This window comes from Homalodisca vitripennis, chromosome 2 (assembly GCF_021130785.1).
Source record: "Homalodisca vitripennis isolate AUS2020 chromosome 2, UT_GWSS_2.1, whole genome shotgun sequence".
Classification (NCBI taxonomy): Eukaryota; Metazoa; Arthropoda; class Insecta; order Hemiptera; family Cicadellidae; genus Homalodisca; species Homalodisca vitripennis.
In genome coordinates this window covers 61834315-61857741 of record NC_060208.1, presented here as the reverse complement: position 1 = coordinate 61857741, position 23427 = coordinate 61834315, and the positions used below count along the sequence as shown (strand labels likewise).

The following is a 23427-nucleotide window of genomic DNA, read 5'->3' as shown; positions in this document are numbered from 1 at the left end:
GTCAAATCTGATTTGGGATAACCATGTAGAAATCAGTTGCAAATAGAGTTTCCAAAGGAATTTTGATGTTCCAGCTATTAAGTAGAAGAATCAAAATTTATATTTTAAGGAGTTTATATTATACCCATGTTCACAACCATCTTTCTTACTGTACTATTGTATCATCACTCATCATTTGCCATTGTCCGAAATCCTGTTATCCTTTCAAACCTTCCATCGTCAATAACAAACTTTAAACAATGTATCACTCTACAGTCTTCCACATATTTGTGCTACAGAAAGAGCTGCAGTGTTCACCACGTCTAGAACCAGGCATGATGAACACTGTCCACCAACATTTTTAAGCACTGAATTCCACAGTTTATTTTATTTATTCCTTACAATATTTATTTTGTGAAGGAAAATACACACAACATTAAGGATTATTCAAAGGTACACAGCCATGAAACCAGAAAGAAATAAACAAACTCCCTCTTCATTAATTTAAAAAAATATATTTAAAATATACTAATGGAAAAACTTTACTATTCTCTATAGAACACTTTTTACATTAGGCGTTTAAATGTAATTTGTTGGTTAACTGTTATTTTTTTAATGTTAAGCAATATGTTTAGTTTTTTCATGTTACAGAAAATGAATTCATGAGTTAAATTTTGGTATTAGTATTAGTATTTAGTGTACAAAGTTTAGTTTTAATAAAATAAATGTAAATATCTTTAATAAAATACATGACAGATGCCTGTACTGAAAAGTTGTTTGGCAATAAGTAATGTTATTTGTGGTTTTAGATTAAAATCTTGGATCACCAACTACAATCTTGGTACCTGTACCTTTTAATACCTTGGATAATTTGGAGTTGGCTGTATATTTTTGATGAAAACAGTGTTTCTTTCAATACACTAAAAGTGCAGTAATTGAAAGTTAATGATCATTTACAACTGTGGACTTTCTTCTTCAATACCCTGGATAAATAGAAGTTGACTGTTCATGTTCAACAAGATATTTCGCTTGCAGTATACATTTACAACTCTACTAAGTGCAGTAATTAATTCATGGTTTAGGATTTTAGATTGCAATTTACATCCGTGGTAAATATCTACTTCAAAACCCCGGGGATAAACAAGTAAGTGTTGCGCATATTTGACAGTAAATTCATCTTTTAATTCACTATGACACAACTAAGTGTTGCACACACGTTTAAGTTAACTAAATGTTCACATTATTATTTGAGTATTTGTTGTTTAATACTCAACCCAACACAAACATCAGTACTTATTTAATTAAAAATTTGATTCTAATTCTGGATTCAAGTAAAACTTAGATATCACAGTAGTCTTCTCTAGTATGAATATTACTATACTATATTGGCATATTAAAATCTAAGTAAAAACCTAAACTTAATCAAGGACATTGCTATATTTCTTCTGGCACATTGGATAAAATATTATTTAAGGGACTTATTATCATAATACCATATTCAAGATCTAAAAAGTCCGGGGATAATTAATTATTTTTGAAACAATTTAATATAGAGCTACAAAACTTGGTACAAAATATCTTATTTAACACATATCCAGAGACTCGCTACTTCCTCAGGAGGACTGCTCACAAGGATTCAGAAGAGAATTTTAAATATAAGCATAGGTTGGTATGCACATCACATTCAAAGTTCTTTATTAGAAGCGTATAAAGCCACAAATCAGACTTCAAATGGATAACCAAACCAGAGATGGCTGCCGTTCAAAGATAGCTTAAATTTACAATTATTAGGTAAACGTAACTAAGGTCATGGTAGTTTGATTAATTTATTAACAGGCAAAACTAGATAAATTCATTGGATTACTGAATCCCATTACAATTACATAATTTAGTGGTGAAATGAAAATGATTCAACCATAAACGGCTTGTTTGTCCGAATGAGGTCAGGTTTGCGACATTGTACTATACTAAAAAATACTTTTTATTTTATGTACATACCAACCTATGCTTATATTAAAATTTTCTTCTGACCCCTTATGGGATGTAACCCTGAGGAAGTAGCAGGTCAATGGACATGTGTTAAATTATTTTTTTTTTTGTCCAGTAAGTGTGTACCAAGTATTGTAGCTTTATTTCAAACCATTTCAAAAATATTTAACCGTCCAGAGACTTTTTGGACACCTTGTATATAGTTTGATACTATCATTACGTTGAGTTTCATGTATATAGTAGCACTAAGTGGTTTTCAGCTACTTAAAAAAAAAAGTATTTCTTAGTAAACGATAAAATTAGTAAACCTAACAATGTTAATTACAGTTACTACCATTTAAAAAATATGTTTTTAAAAAATAATACATATTGAAAGATTGTTGTAGAAGTTACTGTACAAATTCAATAATTTATAAATCAATTATTTAATTCTTGTTTACTTCTTTGATGTTGAATTAACATAGAAATAAACAAGAATACTGATGACAAGAATAGTACCAAACGCAGTAAGGATAATATAAGAATAAAGCAAATGTAAATAATAAATATCCACACTATGCCTTGGCTAATTCTGATAAGGTAAATTTCAAGCAATTATATCAATGGACAACCAACAACGAAAAATTCCTGAAAAATTAATCAACATTGAACATTACCAACTGAAAAAATGTGACAAAAAACCACACAAAAAACTAAATCAAACGTTGACGATCTCGTAGCCCTCATTGGACCCATCCAGCCCCAACGACTCACCCTTGGTGATGTACAAGTAGAAGAAGTCACAGTAGAGCACTGTCTGGACGATACCAGCTACGATAGCAATCAGATCGTAGTGATCCTCAGCGTAGTAGCGGTAGATCCAGTTAAGTAGGTATAGCGCACGGTAACTGCCCAGCGCAAACAAGTAGTGCGACGTGATGCTTTCCGCCTCACCCGTCTTGCTGACCAGGAACAACTGCGGGAGGATAGCCACAGATTCCAGGTAGATGCTGAAGGTCCACAGAATCTGGAATTTAAGTGAGACTTGATATGCTAAAAAGGTTTTTAATAACTTTTTAGTAGAATTCCCAAGTGCTATTGAAAGTTATGAATCAAACAAATTTGAAATACACAATTTTATTATTTCAGTTATTATCTTTTATTAAATTTTCCCAAATTTGTAAGCATACAATATAATAAATTGTAAAATTAAAGTCTGAATTCAGAAATTTTACATGAAAATTCTCATGAGTATTGTAAGCTTCAAGTAAAGACCCAGATATATATCAAACACACACTTTTTCAGATATCAACAATAGATAATTGTATTTAATAATTTTTCCCGCAATTACTTGCTATTTTAACAGTTTCAGCAATCTTTCACTTTGCAATAATTAATGACTAAATAAAGAAATTCAGTTTAAATAAATATTAAATTCAAGTAAAATACAACTATTCACAATATAGATGTTGTAGTAAGAAACAGATAAGCTAATTTGGAAGCTTTTCTACAAACATATTAGACCACACTTAAGATGTCTAAATATCATGATTATAACACATAGTATACTTGAGTGTAACAAATAATTATGGTTTGCCTTAAACCATAAATAGCTGTAAATGATTTTGTCAGTGAACACAACTCATTAATATTCCTACCAATGATAACCAAAGGAATCCTGTGGTGGTTAAAAATGGAATCTGCACCATAAAGTGCTATATTCCAAGCACTTTTAATTTTTGTTGAAATTTTGTTTCCAAATAATGAGTAATATTAACCCAACTATCTTTGCGGATCTAAATTATACTTAAGTTTATATTTATGGTATAAGAATTCTTTGTAAAAAAGCACAATATGTTTCTCATATACATAGACAAAATAACCTTGATTCAATGAATAAAAACATTTTACATTGTTCAAAGGTAAACAAACTGCACTGTTTTTTTTTTTTTTTTTAGTTTTTTAGTTTTGCGATCTAAAACCAATATTAGCCAATCATCTGATCTTTAAATAAAAGTAACTTTAAGACTAAAGTCCAAAGCTACAGAGAGAGACCAAGTAATCTTAAATGGTTTTGTTTCCAACTATCCAAATTGACAATATTATTAATAGTTAAGATGTTTGAGAAAACCTAACAAATAGATTAGCCATATAAATGATCAAACATCTGGGTCATACCACAAATTATAATCTTAAGTTTGCCATCTTCAGTTATACAAAAAATTGAATTACAAATATATTATGAAACTATGAATTTAAATGGTGGAACATAAAATAATTCTTGGGACAATGAGAAAACAATGAATTATTTTAGAAATAACTAAAATTGAATAAAGTAAAATTTTAACAGGTATTTTTTGGGAAAATGTTATGACAATTGGTTTACTTAAAGTGGATTGAAATCAACAATGAAACTGTAAATACTAAAATTGGAAAGTAAATAAACTTAACTTTTAATTTTTTACATTTGAGAATATTTAATTAAAATAACATGCTTTACTAATCACTTCCTAAGTTATTTGAAAATCCTCTACTAAACTTTATAAATTTAGTGTAATGCATATATGCAACCAATCAACGTAAGGTGTTTTTAAGTGTACAAATTTAAATATGCACATAAGTATGTGATAGAACTTATGAAGAAAATATTTAGTTAGGTAGTAAGACTCGTAAGGACGTTTATTACTTTTCAGAATATCTGGATATTTTGTGAAGAGTTTCTTTTGTATATTGTATATTTCTTTCACAACAATCAAAGTGAGAGTGTGATATTTCAGAATTGTTGTTTTCTACTTATCAAATTGGATATTAAACAATTTCATTTGGACTAACATACTTTTATTGTATTTCAGCAACAAAGGGTAACAAATATGGAAAACCATTTGGTTTGTATGTCTCGTAAACAAAAACATATAAAATATACATAGAAGTTAATCACATGGATTTAGATACATCTATATTTACAAGTATTTATTAAGAATTCTAAATCTAAAATCATTAAATGTAAAAGCTACTAACCTCAAGAACATCAAAAGCATGATTGATCAATAGAGCAAGTCCAGCTGCAGGAATGACCAAAAACTCAATTCTGAAACAGAAACAAACATCTATTTCTCAAATCAAAAATCTACATCAGAGCATCTTTCTAGTCATTAGTAAAAGTATTCTTCACTATTTCTCCAACTTTTTCTTTAAAATTTCAAGTAGTCTTAGAAAAATAAGTTTCAAAAGATTTGGAATTTTAAAAATCAATAAGGATACACTTGCAGTTTATTTTGTTAAATACCTTTCTGAACATTAGAAATCTAAAACCAATGACCCCCAATCCCTGTCATAAGATCAATTTGCTCTACTTTAGCCTTCTGAGCTGACAAGTTCTGGACTGTATAATGGTAATAGAGTGGAATTTGTATAATTCAAACCTCAAGAGGCAAGTAAAAATTTTAATTAATAACATATTTAAATTACACATGTTCAGTGTGGTGGGCCCATATCGGGGCTTGCGCGACATCTGTCGAACATTGCTTCAGTGTAGTCTCGCCACTCAGAGTAGATGGTCAATTTGCAGCCGTGTATTCAGTGACGTCCTAGAGTCATCCCCGGTATCCTCCGTTCAGGCGTAACCTGCGCGCAGCTGGCCCCTATCTGGGCCCACTTTCAACTTCACTTCTTTTAAGTGTTTTGTGTATTTTTACAGTTGTGTTTTTTGATTGTGAGTGTTTAGTTTTTTTTTGTTTACCAAAATAGACCCTTCTCAGCCTAGTTGTTCCGGTCTGAGTAGTGGTAGAGCTAGGAATATGGACGAAAATGACAGTGACGGATCTATTGACCCTATGCAAAGGATTGTTGACAAAACTTCACATTATTTAGTATTATAGTATTTAACATTAAAAAAACATAATTAGGAACAGTACTAGATTATATCCAGCAAATAAGTGACTGTGCGGTACAAACAATCAATAAGGCCAGATCGCGTCAGAGTTCTGTCAGTACGTGACCCTCAGGATATGCGACGGGCCCACATGTGGACCCAGGCTTATGACGTCATTCTGAAATGGAAACATCCCCGAAATTGCAGTTTGACACATCATTCCCGTCTTCTATCAACACAAGGTAAGATTATTTGACAAAAAAGATTTTCAACATCCGGTGACCCTCCCTTGTATTTTTGCCGCAGTGAATGTGTTAAATAAAAGGTATGATAAAAAAGTAATGAGAATTTTAATTTTTTTGAAAAATATTAATGTTCATCTACAGGATTAATCTACATTAATTTTGTTCGCCTTCAAATTAGTCACAATTAGATATTATGCACTTGTGTCACTGTTTTTTCAGGCCGAGACATTGTTGCAGTACTGTTTTTGTCAAAAAATTCACAAACAAGCAATGAAGTATGAGCAAGTACATTATCATGGTGCAAAAACCATAATTCTGCCATAAAACTAGTCTTTTTTCGGATTGCTTCACACAAACAGCGTTGAACTTCCACGTGGTACTCCTTTTTGACCGTTTTGACCATGTGGTAAGAATTCATGACGCACTATGCCATTAAAACGAAGAATACAGTTATCATAACCTTCACGTTCGATTGCACAGGTGAAGTGAGTGGTATTGTGTGAAGGAGTGGGTTATGTACATGACTGTTGGGGATGAGGTACTGACCATAACAGCTGGGAGACAAGGCACGTATAGCTTACATAGATAAATTCCTGAAACTCAAACAGGTGAGGCTATGAGTGGTTTGGTGAGGAGACATTCTTTCTTTCTTATAAACATCATTGTGTCAGCCTATTCATGTAGGTACTGACTTGAATCTGAGTAGTGATAGAGAGATTATCTAGTAAATATAGTGATATTGCAGTGCTTAGTGAAATTGCAATTTTTGTTCTTAAGTGAACACAATAGAAATAAAAATGGCAGTTCGTTAAACAATGGACTTTAATTGTGACATAAAAATATGGTGTTGCTGTACAGCTAACTAACTAACTAAAGGATCGAGCGGCGACTTTAAGTTTAATGTTTGTGTTGTAAATTTGGGAATACTCACGACAGATGTGAGCAGCAGGGCGGTGCCACACGATGCCACTTATCTGCTGCCAATTCTAGACAAATAAACGTTTCTCCTGCCTGTTTCTCAGCTCATTCTGACATTGCTGTGCAACATTTTGGACGCAAACGTGCCTTTCTTGGCGTTACTTGTTGTAGCTTACGCACTATTTTATTCTCCAAAAAGTATCTTATCAGGCCTGGTAAAATACAACTGAAATTCTGATGTACTAAAAAAATCTGGTATGTCAAACCGTGTAACATTATATTATTTAATGAACTGAACTATTATGATTAAGCATGTTTATAGCCCCACTTCGACGACTGAATAATACTTAAACACATAAAACCAGTTTGTATCGAGGTCACTACCGCTCTGCTGCTTTACCGCTTAACGCGTACCGCTTCTTTAGTGCTGAAGTCTTGAATGGTCGGCCGATTTAAACTTGTCCAATGCATTGATTGTTACGTGTGTTACATGGGGGTGGATTGCCACAGCACAGGAGTAGAACTAACCAAGATAAACTCCACTACACTAGTGGAGGCAACCCTCAGATGAAGCTCGCAAAACATATATAGATCTTTATTCACATTTCACGATCCTCGTCGCATATACATATCCACGTTTCGAGATTAATACATTCTTGATTCAAGAAGCTTTCAAATTATGTCTTGATTTTATAAGTTCCTGGAGATGGAAAAATTGTTTTTGTAATTTTCCCGATTCTCAGAAAAATTCCCGGCTTATTCCCGGGTGTTTACATTCTCCCTTTTCATACTCTATTATCAGTTTTTAAGTTTATTAAAAATTACTGGTCCATCACAAAATCAAGAAACAGCTGGTAGTCAGCAGTGATATGGCAACACAGCCTAAAATAATGTCACCAGACTATTTTTATGAGGGCTGCACTACTGACTCAAGCAGTATTTGCTTTAAGTTAAACAATAAAACAAGAAAAATTTTGCTGCTACATTCTAATAACTAACTATAAAACTATTAGATCACTAGCTGTTACCCGTGGCTTCACGCAGAATTTTCAACATAAAGGGTGTTGCCTTCTTATGAAAGCATCTATGATGTATTTAAAAAATTAAAAGCAGTACTTTGTCAAAAAGTATATTATAATGTAAGTGAATTCTTTAACCCTTTTACTGCCGGCCATTTTTTTTAAGTACCAGTCAAAATTGCCAAGGGGGAAAATCGCTGTTGTGCATTCATTTACAAAAAAATGCTGTATCTTTTTTATTTTTCATTAGATTTGCATGAATTTTTACTTTATTTACTCGTATTTAAATGCTGTTTTTTAAGTAATAAAAAGAAATTTGAATTTGAAACAAACTCATTATTTAATTTTAAAAATTATGTACATAAAAAATAAATAAAAAAATAAAAATTGTGTTTGGCATCTGATAATTTATTTTTAAAATTATACTAAAATTTTGAGCATGATATCATTATAAACTAGAGCAATTGCTTAGAACATATACCAAATTTGAAGGTGCTACCTTGAAACATAGCTGCACTATGAGGATTTTCCCAAAACTGGTAGGCCTCCTCTAGGCCTACCAGTGGAAGTTGAAGGTAAACTTATCTGTGCCACATCCCCCTCACTATCTAATAACTCCTCATTATCTGATGGTAAGATAGTCAGGATCGTCATCAGTGTCATCCACATCACTTTGATTGTCATCAATAGCCCTAACACTAATATCAGAATCGTTCTCGGCATCTGAATCTGACAAATTCTGAAGGAAATCGTCACTCAGTTCGTCTTGCTCTTGTACACCACCATCGATTAGACTGTTAATTATTGTTCCCTCACTCACAGGAGAGTTAGATGTAACTCTTTTTACTCATTTTATCCTTGATCAACAAAAGTAACACTTCAAAAAACTTTCGATAACATTGTAAACAACAACAATGAACGAAGATTTCAGTAATCTAACCCGATCATCTGGTTTTGACAGCTGTCTAGGTAGTTCGTCAATTCTAGTCAAGACGACGAAAATAGAAATCCAAAGTTCTTCAAATGGCTTTTTTCATTATCCTTTCCTCCTAAACAACCAAAATACCGAATATTTCGGCATTTGAACATAACAGTAGCCAGTAACAATAAAAAAAAACAGACGTCCGACATATCGGACGTTGGCGTTTTCGGCAAAAATGCCGATATGTCGGACGTCGGCAGTAAAAGGGTTAAAGACAGTTTATGCTGAAAATGAATATTAAATATGTATCTTTTAACAAAATTGTAAAATGGGTTTAAGTTTAGATTTAATCAATATAGTTTGTTTTATAATGTTTTTATATCAATAAAATATGTATCAAAATTAATGTTTTAGAATAAGCTTTACTTGTGTAGTTTTAGTCATGGACTATGTACAAATTTTTTATTAAATTGTGATAACAGAAAACGTATTGTACAATAAATATTTTTCTATTGTCTATATTTCTGTGTTCATGGCAAATTTAGCTACAAGTAGGCTATTCTAAATGTATTGCTGCTATATTTATTATAATATAAAAAGTAAGAACATGTTATATCATTGTGTTAAATAACGATTGCAACTTGGAAAAATTTTTAATATCGCTTTTTCATAAATTTTATTAATATAAAATGTTCAACATTATACATGTCTGTAGGCTGATTTGGCTATTTTGAATTTTGAACATGTGTAACTATTTTTAATACACATGCATACATTTTTGCAAATTTTATTTTTATTTATTTATGAAATTCTTTTTTATTCCTAATAAATTAATTTGTTTTTTAACTTCATACTTATAGAGTCTTCAGAGCACAGTTCTTTACAAAAGAAAGTGCATTTCATGAAATATGATGGATGCTCGGAGGATTAAGGTCGGTTTTATAACAGGGTTTAATGCATTTGATTGGTTTATATTTGTCACTTGCACAATCAGTAAGAAAAACTACATATTAATTTTGTCTTTGCAATCTATATTACATAATTTATTGATCAAGCACTGTTTATTTAATATTTTCTGAAATTTTAGTGTAAACACATGTTTTTGCCTCTTTGGCAAACTTGAGCTGAAATGCCATTAGCTGTTTTACTGTCAGCTAAATTTACATTAAGTTTCGTAAATATTGTAATTATTTTCTAAATCGTAAATTAATATTCCGGAAAACTGTTGCGAATGTTCTCTACATAAAAACCTTTCTCAGACCTTAGACTGATGAACTCTAGATATTTTTAGTTTTTGACCTCTATACAACACTTTTTAATGTTATGATGCAATGTTGATCAAATAAAGATTAAAATATTCATTCAGTGCCTTAAATTGAAATTAGTTATAATATTTATCCGTGAAAACTAAAATATATGTTCAAGCATTTTTGGGTAACTTACAACTTTTTGCACTGCTATTTTTAGTTCTTTAATTGCTTTTTAATGGGGTTTTTCTTAAACTAAGATACGATGTTGGAAAAAGGCTTTTTTTATTGTTTTAATATGTGCTGAAATACTGTATAAGGGCTGGTAACATGTCATTATAGTGTATGGTACTCATACATAGTAAAATACCAGAAAGATTATACTAGAACCTAATTAGTTACTACATTACAGTGGCAGATTTTGGGATTTGCCACCTCTAGGCAGTGGACTGTTTTGTCACCCCTGATACCCACAACCCCCTTCAACTACACCAACACTGAAAAACAAACAAACAGACCAGTTAAGGTCTGATTACCAAATACTTTTCGGATAAATATACTCAGTGTATAGGGTTTGGATCACAAAAACAATAAATCTTTATTTTAATCATGGTAGTTTATTTACAAATTGAATTACAGTATAGATTTATATTTCCATTGAAAAGCATCAATAACATTTTATAATTCTGAAGAATTCAGAAGTTCTCCTTCAGTATTTAAAATCGAAAGAGAACAAATTTTTCTTCAATAGATCTGCTTTTTAAGTACCTCTTAATTCTTTTGAAGCGGAAAATAATCTTTCTGCAGATTGATATAGGAGTGCACACAAATTTCTTGAGTGAAATGTAAACATTTGGAATACCAATTAGAAATCTTCTTCTAATATTTCTTTTAAAAGATTTTAAAAGAATTGTTGAAGACAAATTTGTATTTGATTATTCTTCCATGCGAATGTTGAGTTTAGCTACAGTTCACCTTCCTCTTAGTGCACTCAATTATGCATCTGATGAGACAATGAGATGCCTCTTCACCTGAATTACACTATATATTTTATAGTGCAGGTGTTTCTGAGGTTGAACTATGCAAAGAGTGTGTTTTGAGTTTCTTCATCGTCGATTTATCACTTCAAACATACATAACTCCAGATTCCAGAAGTCAACTTAATATTTAGATTGAATCAACCCTTCTCACTCTAGGTATGTGTCCTTACATGTTTGTATGCTGAAATTTTTACAAGACTTCTTAGCTTCAAATAGATTTATGAAAAATGAGACCCAAACAGGATACTTTGATCATCTGATAGATTGTTATGTGTATTGGAGGGCTTAACGTGACATAGAGGTCGAAATAACCAAGATAAACTCACTACACTAGAGGAGACATCCTTACTTCCATTAACCTAGGTGGGCCTTGCAAACACATCGCCAATCACACACCATGTATTATCAACAAACTGTCAACGGATTCTGTAAACAATTCAGTGACATCATTACCCACATGTCATTGACCTTCGTTCATAGTTTCATGGATCAAATCATGTACTATACGATATTTGGGATTAATCAACTCTTGATTCAGTGATGTCAAATTATTTCTTGATTTCATAAGTTCTTATAGACAGAAAAATTGTTTGGCTATAGGGAGATTCCCAGTGCATTAAATTTCCGGTTATTCCTGGTTGGGTGGCCACCCTGGGTACGTAAGTGATTGAAAATGTTATATTTAATATTAAAAAAAGCATAATCAATGTGTTATCGTGCTCAGTTTTACTTGTATTTTTCAGTGAAAAGTAATTATTAGTGCTTGGAACTTTTTAAGAGAATGTTCTTCCAAGTCAAACTGGCATACCTTTTCACAAGTAAATTTCATAATATTACTTTTTATAATTAACATTACTGTTTATTCTGTCTAGAATTTAGTCATATATGAATTTTTTAACAATAAATTTTTATCAAAAAATAGGGGAATTACAACAAAATATGTATAAGAGCCAAAAAAGTCTGTTATCTTTAAAACATCTAGGTTGAATTTCCTGATATTCCATGATTATAAAACAAATCCCTGAACAATACAAAGGGTTTATCTAGCTCAATATTTCCTATGAAAGGTTATATAAGTACCCAATGAAAAGGCTCTGACATTGAAGTCTTAAAAATGTACTATTTCTGTTTTTTTGAACCATTTCCTAAGGGCACATATATACTTGTGTTCAAACTGAAATTCTGTTTAATAATAATAATAATAAAAATAAAAAAACAACATATAGATTCAATATATTGCTCTGATATGACTTGGAGGTGTGATATAACTCACCGGAAGGTGTCGTGGTTATGGTCATAGGTGGCCTTAAACTTAATATACATGAGATAGATGGTCCCATACGATGCTGCCAGGAAGAAGACTTTCATGGTGGTATTGTAGGCAGAGATGTAGGTGGTAACCAGATCAAGATACCGGGCTGTGTAGACAATTGCGAACAGGACCTGTGACTTGCCAGATATGCCTGTGAACAGTTAACCACGGTAAGCCTAATTACAGCTTATTGTTTCACAATTCATAACATAAGAGAATTATAAAATAAAGCTCCAAAATATAACATTTTTAAATGTATCTGTACCTTAGAGACAATACCATAACAAAGACAGCTGCTTTATTTGGCATGACCAAGTATATTACAAGGAATATTACAACCGTGCCTTTGAGTTATGGGTGACTCATGCTGCACATGTAAAATAAGCAAGTCATGTATGGCATGAGCCACCTATAACTCAAAATAATTAACATTTCACTGTAATTATAAAATATATTTTTGCCACTTCAATCCCCAATTAAAAATATACATAACTGTTAAAAATCTATATATGTTCAACAAAAAAAGGAAGTTTCGTGAAATCCAGTAGGGTTCTCAACCAAAAGTGTACTAAGTTATGAGTCATAATCGGTGAACCATGCCAAATGAACATGTAATGAATCTTTGCACGATGACTAAAACTGGCCTGGTATTTCAAGATAAAAGTAACTGCCCTTTTAGGTGTAGGAGTTTTAACACTTTGAAATAATTAGTGCATATAAACTTATAGACTTAGTATTAGATGTGACTTAATTTATAATAGCCTGTTGACTAGGGAAAACAAGAAGTATGAAACTTGAATAACTTTCTTCCAAACTAGAGAAAATCTTCACTATTCATTACACCCTAGATCAACCTGATAGTATAGAATTGAAATGATAGGTTACATACATTTATATGTAATGTAAGAAAATCACAATTAACCCTATTCACCAAACAGTTCTTATCTAAAAAACCTAGCTTACAATTAGAGATTTACAGCAATAAGGCATCAACAGATATTAAGACAAATATTAACTTCAGAACGAAAAACATGCATAACTTAGTTATATAGATTTATAAGTCAATATAAATTCAAAAGCTTTTGATCACAAATGCTTGAGTGAGCTAAAACTTGTTCTAACTCACCTTTAACCATCTTATTCTACAAAGTAAGAGGACAATGGTGGCCACATTCTGAGTACAAAAAGAATCTAAAATCTAATTAGGCCTTGATACAAAACAGAAAACATCTTCTCTGTCCTTTCTGACCCATTAACCTACCTTAAAATTTGGCGGAAGTCACTATTTTTGGACGAGTTTTATCAGGGATACGAATAAACTTCATTACATGTTACTAGTACATTCCTTGTTTCACAATAGATACTCAACACAATAGATAGATCACAAAATAAACCCAATGAGTCATTACTTCCTGTCACCAAATAGGCCTAGACAAGCGACCCTTCAAGTACGCCTAGACGCACGGATCACATGTCACTTTAGAATAATTAAATATTGTTCTTTTAGTTTTTGTTTTCATTGATTATTGTTGTGTGCTTCATTAATTTATAATTCCATCATGAATAATTATCTTCACCTCTGGGATTTATCTCAAACTGAAGAGGTTTTGTTGGCAGAATACATATGGCGAACAGTGACTGGTGGCAATGCATTCAACTCAATTCTTGCTCAAATCGCTTCCTTTAGGGAGGCAGAATACGATTACTGTTCATCATAATGATTTGTAAATTTCAAATAGGTTAAATAAAATCTGTTCTTTTTGATACTGAAATTTATTTTGGTCCCCGATAAAAAAACTTGTCCAAAAATAGTGGCCTCCAGATAATACCAAAGTTGTTTTTTTATGTTAATAGCCATAAGTAGTTGTTTTTCTGAATGTTCCGTTCAATACAACACTTGTATATTGAACGGAACATTCAGAAAAACATCTATCACTAGCACAACAAAATGTTCACATCAGAAGCGAGAGATTGAGTGACTGCCTCTTGAAATTAAGTATAGAATAAATGTAAAAAAATACTCGTAAAATAGGCTAAATCAACAACCAACAAGATGCGCAAAGAAGTGACAACAAGCAAGCCTTTTTTTCATGTGATTGTAACTCTGTTATCTTATCCTTTTATACCTAACCCTTTTTGATTCGTTATTCCCGTTATTTGATTAGTTTAAACGGCTTCAACAAGTGGGTTTGGCTCAAAAACCCATGGGAAGAATCCTTTCCCAGATTTCACAAAAGTGGTGACTCACCGCTATTTGGTTAATCTATAATTAATATTATACAGTTTTTCTTGTAAGTGGGTCTAAGCCATAATAATTAGGTTTATTTTGTAATGTTATTGTTCAATGTATGCTATTAAAAATTTTAATGTATTATTCTTGTTGTTAATGTATTATAATTCTAGTTTCATACATTTATTATATAATATCGAAGTTGGATTATATATTGTATCATTCGATTATAATCGAAAGCCGCTTATAACCTATAATGTGCCTAAACATTCTTTCTGAAAATAAAAGTTAGCTTTATATGACATTGTTTAAAGTGGTATTAGATTGGTTAAGGTAATCTGACTAAATAAAATATTATCCTAATTCTTATCTGTGAGTCAACCTAGTATACTGACACACATACAAAATTTGCCTTTTATCTTATTTTTCAACATCCCCTCCAAAATTATAAATTTTGAATTCAGAGTACACCACCTTCAGATAGACAAGCAAACAAATTAATTATTAAAATCTAGACTCCTTTACTTCTTTGCATAAATTAAAATAACTGGCCTAATGCTCTCTGAAGCCATCCAAAAATTAACATTTTGTTCCAAACACTGTCCATGAATTATTTAGCAATACTACTATGTCAAGTATGCTAATATTAAATATGAACAAAACTTCTAACATTTAAATTTTTGGAAAAATAATCGGTTTGGTTGTAATCAATTGTTTTTGACAACATTTTGAGAATTGGCCTGGAACAACCCAACACCGGTTAACAAGGCTTGGTGTAACCGTAATTAAGTTAGATATGCATACCTGCACATGATCTCGATTTCCATATTTTCTGTAGAAGAATTATAATAGCTAATAGATGAGAAAGATCGCCTAAAAGCCTGAAGATATTCATTTTAAAACTATTAATTTACTACAGATACACTCAACCACAACACACAACAATGACGTGGCTTGGAGGACTGTCTGCAGATGGCAGCATAGTTTAAGATTTGGCAGCCAATGCCATTTAGAATAAGTGCAAATGATAATATTTAATTCTCTAATAAACACTATAACAGATGAGACTGAATAAACGTAATTGAATATACGAGGGTCATTCAATAATTAAAGAGACAAACAGGTTTAGAGAGAAAACAATTTATTTTTACAAAACAACAATTTTACTATTTTTCATAATAATGTTCCAGCACTTGTTCCAACGGGCCAAAACCTTCTTTAAACCAGCTACAAAGAACTCTTTATCTTGGTGTTTGAGCCAATTTCCCACAAACTGATTGACGTCCTCGTTATCCTGGAAACTCTTTCCACTCAATGCCTCCTTTAGCGGATCAAACAAGTAGAAATCACTGGGTGCTAAATAGGGGCTGTAAGGGAGATGAGGCAGTACTTCCCAGCCCATTTTGTTAGTGGTTTCTCGGGTTAGTTGAGCAGTATGAGGACGTGCATTGTCTTATTGGAGAATCACACCTCTCCTCTAAAATCCACGTCGTTTCTCTCTCGTAGCTGGCTTCACTTTGTTCAAACGCAAATCCGAGTAGTACTGGCTGTAAATTGTACGCTGCTCTTCAAAATACTCACAAAAAACCGGAAATTCAACATCCCAAAACACCGTCAACATGACTTTTCCTGCTAAAATTGGGTTTTGATTTTTTTCCTAAGAAGGTGAGCTGGTATGATTCCATCCACTCCATGCTTTGCCTTTTTGCCTTTTTGATTCTGAATCATAATGTGAACCCAAGTTTCATCACATGTGAAAATTTGGTTGAATGAGTGCTCACTTTCTCTTTCATAACGTTCCTGTAGCTATATGCACTCTCTCAACCTATACTCACATGAACTTTTTAAACTATCATTTCTACATCAATTCAATTTTCCAGTAAGGGATATAAAACTTCAACTGTTCGGCCAGGACAGTGTTCGTCAGTCACTGAGTCTCGGCCATTTTTGTACTGTTCTACCCACTTGTAAAAATTTGCACGATTCAAACAATTTTCACCCTACACTTTAGTAATTCTAAAGTATATATTCACTGGTTTTTTCACCTTCAGCAAGTAAAACAAGAATAACATAACGTTGTACAACTAAAGTGGAATTTTCAAGTGGACTTTCCATAATTAATTGTATTTTTGAGGTTTTAAAAAACAACAATATTAATCACTCAGCTGATCAGGGCGTAACCCAGTGATGTCAACTTAACGGTATAAAAGTACCAAAATTACCCTACCAACAGTTTTGTTCCCAGACCTGTTTATCTCTTTAATTATTGAATGACCCTTGTATGTATGTGTGTGTGTGTTTTTTTTTTCCTTTTATTCTTTCAGTTACGCTCTATTGAACTTAACTTGAATAATTTTGAAGGTACATTTTTTTAAATCATTTGTTCAATTACGTTCATTCAGTCTAATCTGTTACAGTATTTATTAGAGAATTAACGTGTAAAAAACGTACTTATGTTTCCTTAACATACATCATTAATGTGATGGTCTTGGGAATCAATAGTTATAATTATGTGTACGTCTGATGTTTTGCAATAAGAGGTTATTTTTATCTACAATGTACAAAAAATTGTTCTTAGTAAATACTCGCTTTTACTACATAAAATATGAATTATGGACTAAGAAATACATAAGATATTATAAAAAAGATCTCGCAACGTGAATTTGTTTTGTCGTGAAATTAAATATTTAATTAAGTTAATAATGTTGTCAGATTTTACTTTATTGACTCATATCAACTGAAACAGGCTTAGGCGAGGGTAACCGGCGGAAGATGTCAGTGCGTTTACAGTCAGATACACCGGTAATCTGCCGTGGTGGTAAGGCCTGACTATTTACGCCCAATTGTGATGCGAAATCTTAAAATATTATTGAGAGAATATTTTTAAGTCACTGAAGTATTTACAAAAGTTGCGATAAATAATAAAATAAATATAATAAGAATTTGTGGTAGAGAAGGCATAGTTGACTTATAAGATAGTAATCTAAACTTTACAAAAATACTTTATGCAAATAAATTATTTAAAAAAAGTCATTGTTAGTTTTGCATTAATTGCCTGATAAATATCTAATATAAATATATCTAACATGAAGAAAGAAGTACAGATATTTCTTTTGAAAGCGTCAGTTGGGTATTGTCTCCATTTTCCTAATTCCATCTTAAAATAAGATCACAGAGCAAACTTCGTATGTAGTAAATCCAAAAGTTAAAAAGGACTGAACGGAATAAAAGTAAGTTAATTTAATTTCTCTATTTAATAAAATTCAATTTTTTGTCTGAAACTAAATATAAATTTCCCAACTCTAATTTTTAATGTATTGAATATGATATGTCCATTTAAACCTACGATAAAAACCCATTAAAAACTAGTACGAATATACCTTTTCAATACTTTTAAATGAACTATTTACATTTTGAAAACTATTTACAAGATTAATAATGGGATCTTATATATTGTAATAAGTAATTTTACTTATAGATATAGGCATGGATTTACTTTTTAAAATGTTTTCGAGTTTTTTTTTATTCTAAAACTATCTTTAACCATCACGAGATCGTGTAAAGCTTTTTCTCGTATCTTTGGCGTAGTATTTTCTCTTCGTGATAAAATGAGTGTCATCAGCAAATGAAAAATATTAAAAATGTAAACATCTTCTTTGTATAAATGCAAAATTAAAATTAGCTAGATAACTTATTGGAATCTCCCTGTAGTCCACCGGTTCGTACCGCATGTAGACATAAACTGGAATCTATTAGAAAGATAAATCGACACCATCGAACAAAGGAAAATAATAGAAGCAGTAAATACATCGAAATTTGTAGTCGCCTCTTGAGGGCGGCAAAAACAAATGTGACGGTCACCGTGAATGAAACTCCATAGTTAGTCCGGTAAAATAAGGATGCAACCTCGGAATGAAAGATAATAAGCTGAAAATTTGCATACGTATTTATTTTGATGGTATAAAACTTACCTCAAAAGTCTCATATAATCACGTGTACGCGACTTCAGATATTTAAGGTCAAAATTCACGAAAATCAGTTTTTTGCATATATCTCGTTTCCCTTAAGCTAAATGACTTTGAAGGTGGGTAGAGAAATTGTAGAACGGAAAATTTTCTTCAACTTTTGTCTTAACTAATTTTATGTACGTTCAACCCTTTTTGAGATACAGCGCAAAGAGTATGGGCCGCTTACCCGTATATACGATAATGCGAGGTCAGCCAGTAGAATACAATAAATAAATGAGTTATACTCGTATTGTTGATTATTCACTTACTATTATTATTATTACTTAATAATATTTATTATTATCATTATTATTAAATTATTATTATTATTTATTATTTAATATAATTATTTAAAATATTATTTAATATTTATTATAATAAGATATTAATTATAAATTATATATTCTCTAAATAATACTTATTTTATTTTTACCAAACATACAATATTAAAAGAAATACTTTTCGTCCATATTACTATATTACTATGAATATTATATCTCGAAATAAAAATCTCTTGTACGACGTTTGCTGTTTCTGCGAAGCTCCATTGTTATATATGACTGGTTTTTTTTGTGTGACTTTCTACACACCGTAAACGAATGAGTTTGGAATTTCTATGTATAAGTACAGTAGTGGTGTGAGATATTTTTACTTTATGATGGGAATGGTAGGGTATTTCTCTGTGTTAGTATTTCTATACCGATAAAAATTTATTTTATCCGTTAGTGAAAACGACATCTTAGCATTAACAGACGTACGATTTTGAGTGTATCTTTTAATTGCAATGGCTGATTGTTGTTTTATTTGTAATAAATTAATATCAGAAAGTGCTTATGTGAGTGTTGTGCGTGGCTTACAAACAATAAAAACTGCAAGTATTGACAGAAATGACGGTCATGTAAATTCTTTAAATACTTTGACTTCTGTGATGGTGCATGTTGATTGTCGAAAAAGTGTATATAAGTAAAAATTCAATTGCTGCATCGAAGCGACGTGAAGAAGACGATGAAACTCCAACTGCAGAAAGTCCACCTCGTAAAAAACGAGAAGAGGTATTTGATTTTAAAACATCTTGCTTGTTTTGTGGTCAAGTAGCTGATGAAGTCGCAGAAAAAAAGAAAAGTAAACGCACCGTCAGTAAAGTAAGTACTCTTGAGGCGACTTGTTAGGAGAATTAGTCAAAAATCGTATACTTTTTGAACATTACTTGGTAGCTGCTGAGGCAAAAATATCATGCTATTTGCTACTTTGGAAATCGGGATTTCGATGCACTTTAATTTGTGGGCAGAGGTAATGGACAATCATGCCTCAACGCTTCATCAACTTCAGATGATTTCAATGAAGGAAGTGAATATGCACCTGATATTCTTGAATCTTTCTATTTCTGATACTTTGGTAAACGAGAATGATGATAATGAATCCGATATTGAACAGCCAGAGGAAGAAGAAGAAGAAGAAGACGATGAACAAGAAGAAAATTAAAACAAAAATATTAATCATTAATAATAAAGAAAAATTTTATATTTGTAATTCTAATAAATTGATTATTGGAGTAATATAGTAATATGGACGAAAAGTATTTCTTTTAATATTGTATGTTTGGTAAAAATAAAATAAGTATTATTTAGAGAATATATAATTTATAATTAATATCTTATTGTAAATAAATATTAAATAATATTTTAAATAATTATATTAAATAATAAATAATAATAATAATTTAATAATAATGATAATAATAATAGTATTAAGTAATAATAATAATAGTAAGTGAATAATCAACAATACGAGTGTATAAACTCATTTATTTATTGTATTCTACTGGCTGACCTCGCATTATCGTATATACAGGTAAGCGGGCCCCTACTCTTTGCGCTGTATCTCAAAAAGGGTTGAACGTATATAAAATTAGTTAAGACAAAAGTTGAAGAAAATTTTCCGTTCTACAATTTCTCTAACCACCTTTAAAGTCATTTAACGTAAGGGAAACGAGATATTTGCAAACAACTGATTTTCATGACCTTTGACCTTAAATATCTGAAGTCGCGTACACGTGATTATATGAGACTTTTGAGGTAAGTTTTATACCATCAAAGTAAAGACGTATGCAAATTCTTAGCTTATTATCTTTCATTCCGAGGTTGCATCCTTATTTTGTCTTATTTTACTGAGTTAAGTAGCGAGCGGTCTGACCACTCTACTCCAGTGAATACTGTGTTGATGCACTACTTGCCTTACTAATTCTCTCTGTGCTATGACAATTACAACATATGGTATGGACGTTGTAATAACATGAAGTTTTGACCAGTCGTCGGGCAACTTTTACATTGCTTATTTCACAACCGTACGTTGCTAACGTAGATTTTCCAACCGATGGAAATAGTTGATTTCAGGTATTTTGCGCATGAGTGAAGTTAAATCTAATTAATTTAGAATGATATAAGTAGCAGTAAAAAGAAATACATTCCTTTTTGTAGGTAGTAACAAAAAAATCTTATTATAGACAGAACTTGAGATTTTTATGTAAGTTTTAATTCTGTAAAGCATACGTATTATGTATTTATATGTAAGGGAAGGGCGTCATAAGCTGTGCTTGTAAACTGAAATGAAATAATAACTACTTAAATTATAACAAAGTTAATGGTGAATATCATGTTAATGTTGAAGCCTATGAAGACTCCATATATCAATATGTATTCTCTTCATGTGAAAATAAAAGACCAGATATTGGTAAACTCTTTTTATGAATTTTCGTATGTCAGCATACTTCTTCAGATGACAAAAAGTGTATAAATATTTACAAAATCAAATAATTAAACTAACTAAATAGAAACAAGAAAAAGAAATTAAATAGAATAATAAACAGGGGAAAATACCTCACAGCTGATGTTTCATCATAATTAACCTCAAGACTGAAGACAATATCCTTCTGGTAACCCAACTTTATTCTCTTCTTTTATTCCCTCTTTTTGTTTCTGAGTTTGTTCGCCGTACCTTATATTTTGTTATTGCATTTTCTTGTATATCTTTCTTGGCAATATGAACAGTGGAAAATCCTACACAAGTTTGATGAACCAATTTAGATCTATTTTAATGAAAGTGGCCAAGCTAAATTGTCATATTGCTTTTATTGGTACTTGTTTGATGTTAGGACTATGCCCGAAAGGATTTAACGTTAAATTGCCTACTTCTGGATTGCCATCTACACTTCACCGTCAAGTAAACTTACTTGCCTTAAAAACAGGATTTCAGCTCTCACATTTTGTGTTGCAATCTTATAAGACTCTTTGCAAAGAACATGCTGAAGAACTTAGAAGCATTCACCGAGAATTAGTTAATAAGTTCAACTATAAAAACCCTGTGTTAGAAATAAACCAATTCCTGACAAAAATTGATGACTTCATGAACAAGAAGATGATCAACCTACAAAAAAAGCTTAGAGGGCTGTGGGAAAAGACAAAAGACTCGAACATTGACTTTGATATCAGGCGCCGAATTATTTTAGAATTACCTCAAACCATATTACTTTCATCAGACAATATATCCGCAAATAAAACATGTGATTTTCATGTTCCTGTAGAAAACCACCATCCTGATTGTGATCCGTTGTACAATTCTGGTGATTCACGCGACACAATCAACCTTGTTGAAGATAACCATGCTAACATTGAAAACCTATCTATTTATGACCTTCCTGGTGATGAAATATGTGTTTTGTCAAAAGGTCTCACTTTTTGTCCTACACCAAAATGTGATCAAATTAGTTTAGTCGAGGACACTTTAAATTTTGCGCGTAATGTTCGTATTAAACATTTTTCAACTCACGAATCTGAACCTTCAAATCTACCTGGGTGCTTGGAAAAAGATTTATCACAGAGAATTATACGCATACTAACACCAAAATTCCCCAGAAATCCAACATTTTATACACTCCCGAAAATTCATAAGAATGTCAGACCACCACCAGTCCAATTGTTGCCAGTTATGGGAGCCCGACTGAAAGAATATCAGGTTACATTGACGACCAACTGCAGCCTTTTGTAAAACTACTTCCATCTTATGTTAAAAATACTAATGATTTTATTGTTAAACTCTCCCAAATTACCCAACCTATACCAAAGAATTTAATCCTAGCCACAATTGATGTCACATCACTATACACCAACATCCCACATGATGAGGGCATAAACGCAACTAAACATTTCCTTGATACCAGATCCGCACATTCAAAGCCCTCTACTTCTTTCCTTTCAACACTAATAGAGTTTATCCTAACAATGAACTGTTTTAAATTCAAAGATGATTTCTATTTACAAATAAAAGGTACAGCCATGGGAACACGAATGGCACCCTCTTCTGCAAATCTTTTTATGGGCTTCTTTGAACAAAATTTCTTAAATACCCAAAATAAACTTCCTCTGATCTGGTATCGTTACATAGATGATATTTTCCTGATATGGCAACATGGTGAAGATCTCCTTAAAGATTTTCTATATTCCCTAAACAAATTTTCAACATTAAATTTCACTTGGAAATATTCCCACACAATCATTACCTTCCTAGATGTTGATGTGTTTTTAGAAGAAGGCTTTCTTAAAACAAAACTTCACGTTAAAGATACCAACACTATGAATTACTTAAATTATACTAGTTGCCATCCTACACATG

General features: G+C 31.6%; 1 protein-coding gene across 1 annotated transcript in view; it reads right to left on the bottom strand.

Annotated features, from left to right (window-relative positions):
* LOC124354042 (ER lumen protein-retaining receptor) overlaps positions 1-15731 on the bottom strand; it is a 33724-nt gene extending 17993 nt beyond the window's left edge. The window contains exons 1-4 of the mRNA XM_046804201.1: positions 15557-15731; positions 12484-12673; positions 4967-5036; positions 2722-2974 (exon numbers count right to left, since the gene is read on the bottom strand). Coding sequence (XP_046660157.1) covers positions 2722-2974; positions 4967-5036; positions 12484-12673; positions 15557-15647 — 604 coding nt within the window. The 5' untranslated portion in view covers positions 15648-15731. The remainder of the gene's footprint in view (positions 1-2721; positions 2975-4966; positions 5037-12483; positions 12674-15556) is intronic.
* Between the last annotated feature and the right edge of the window lie 7696 nt (positions 15732-23427).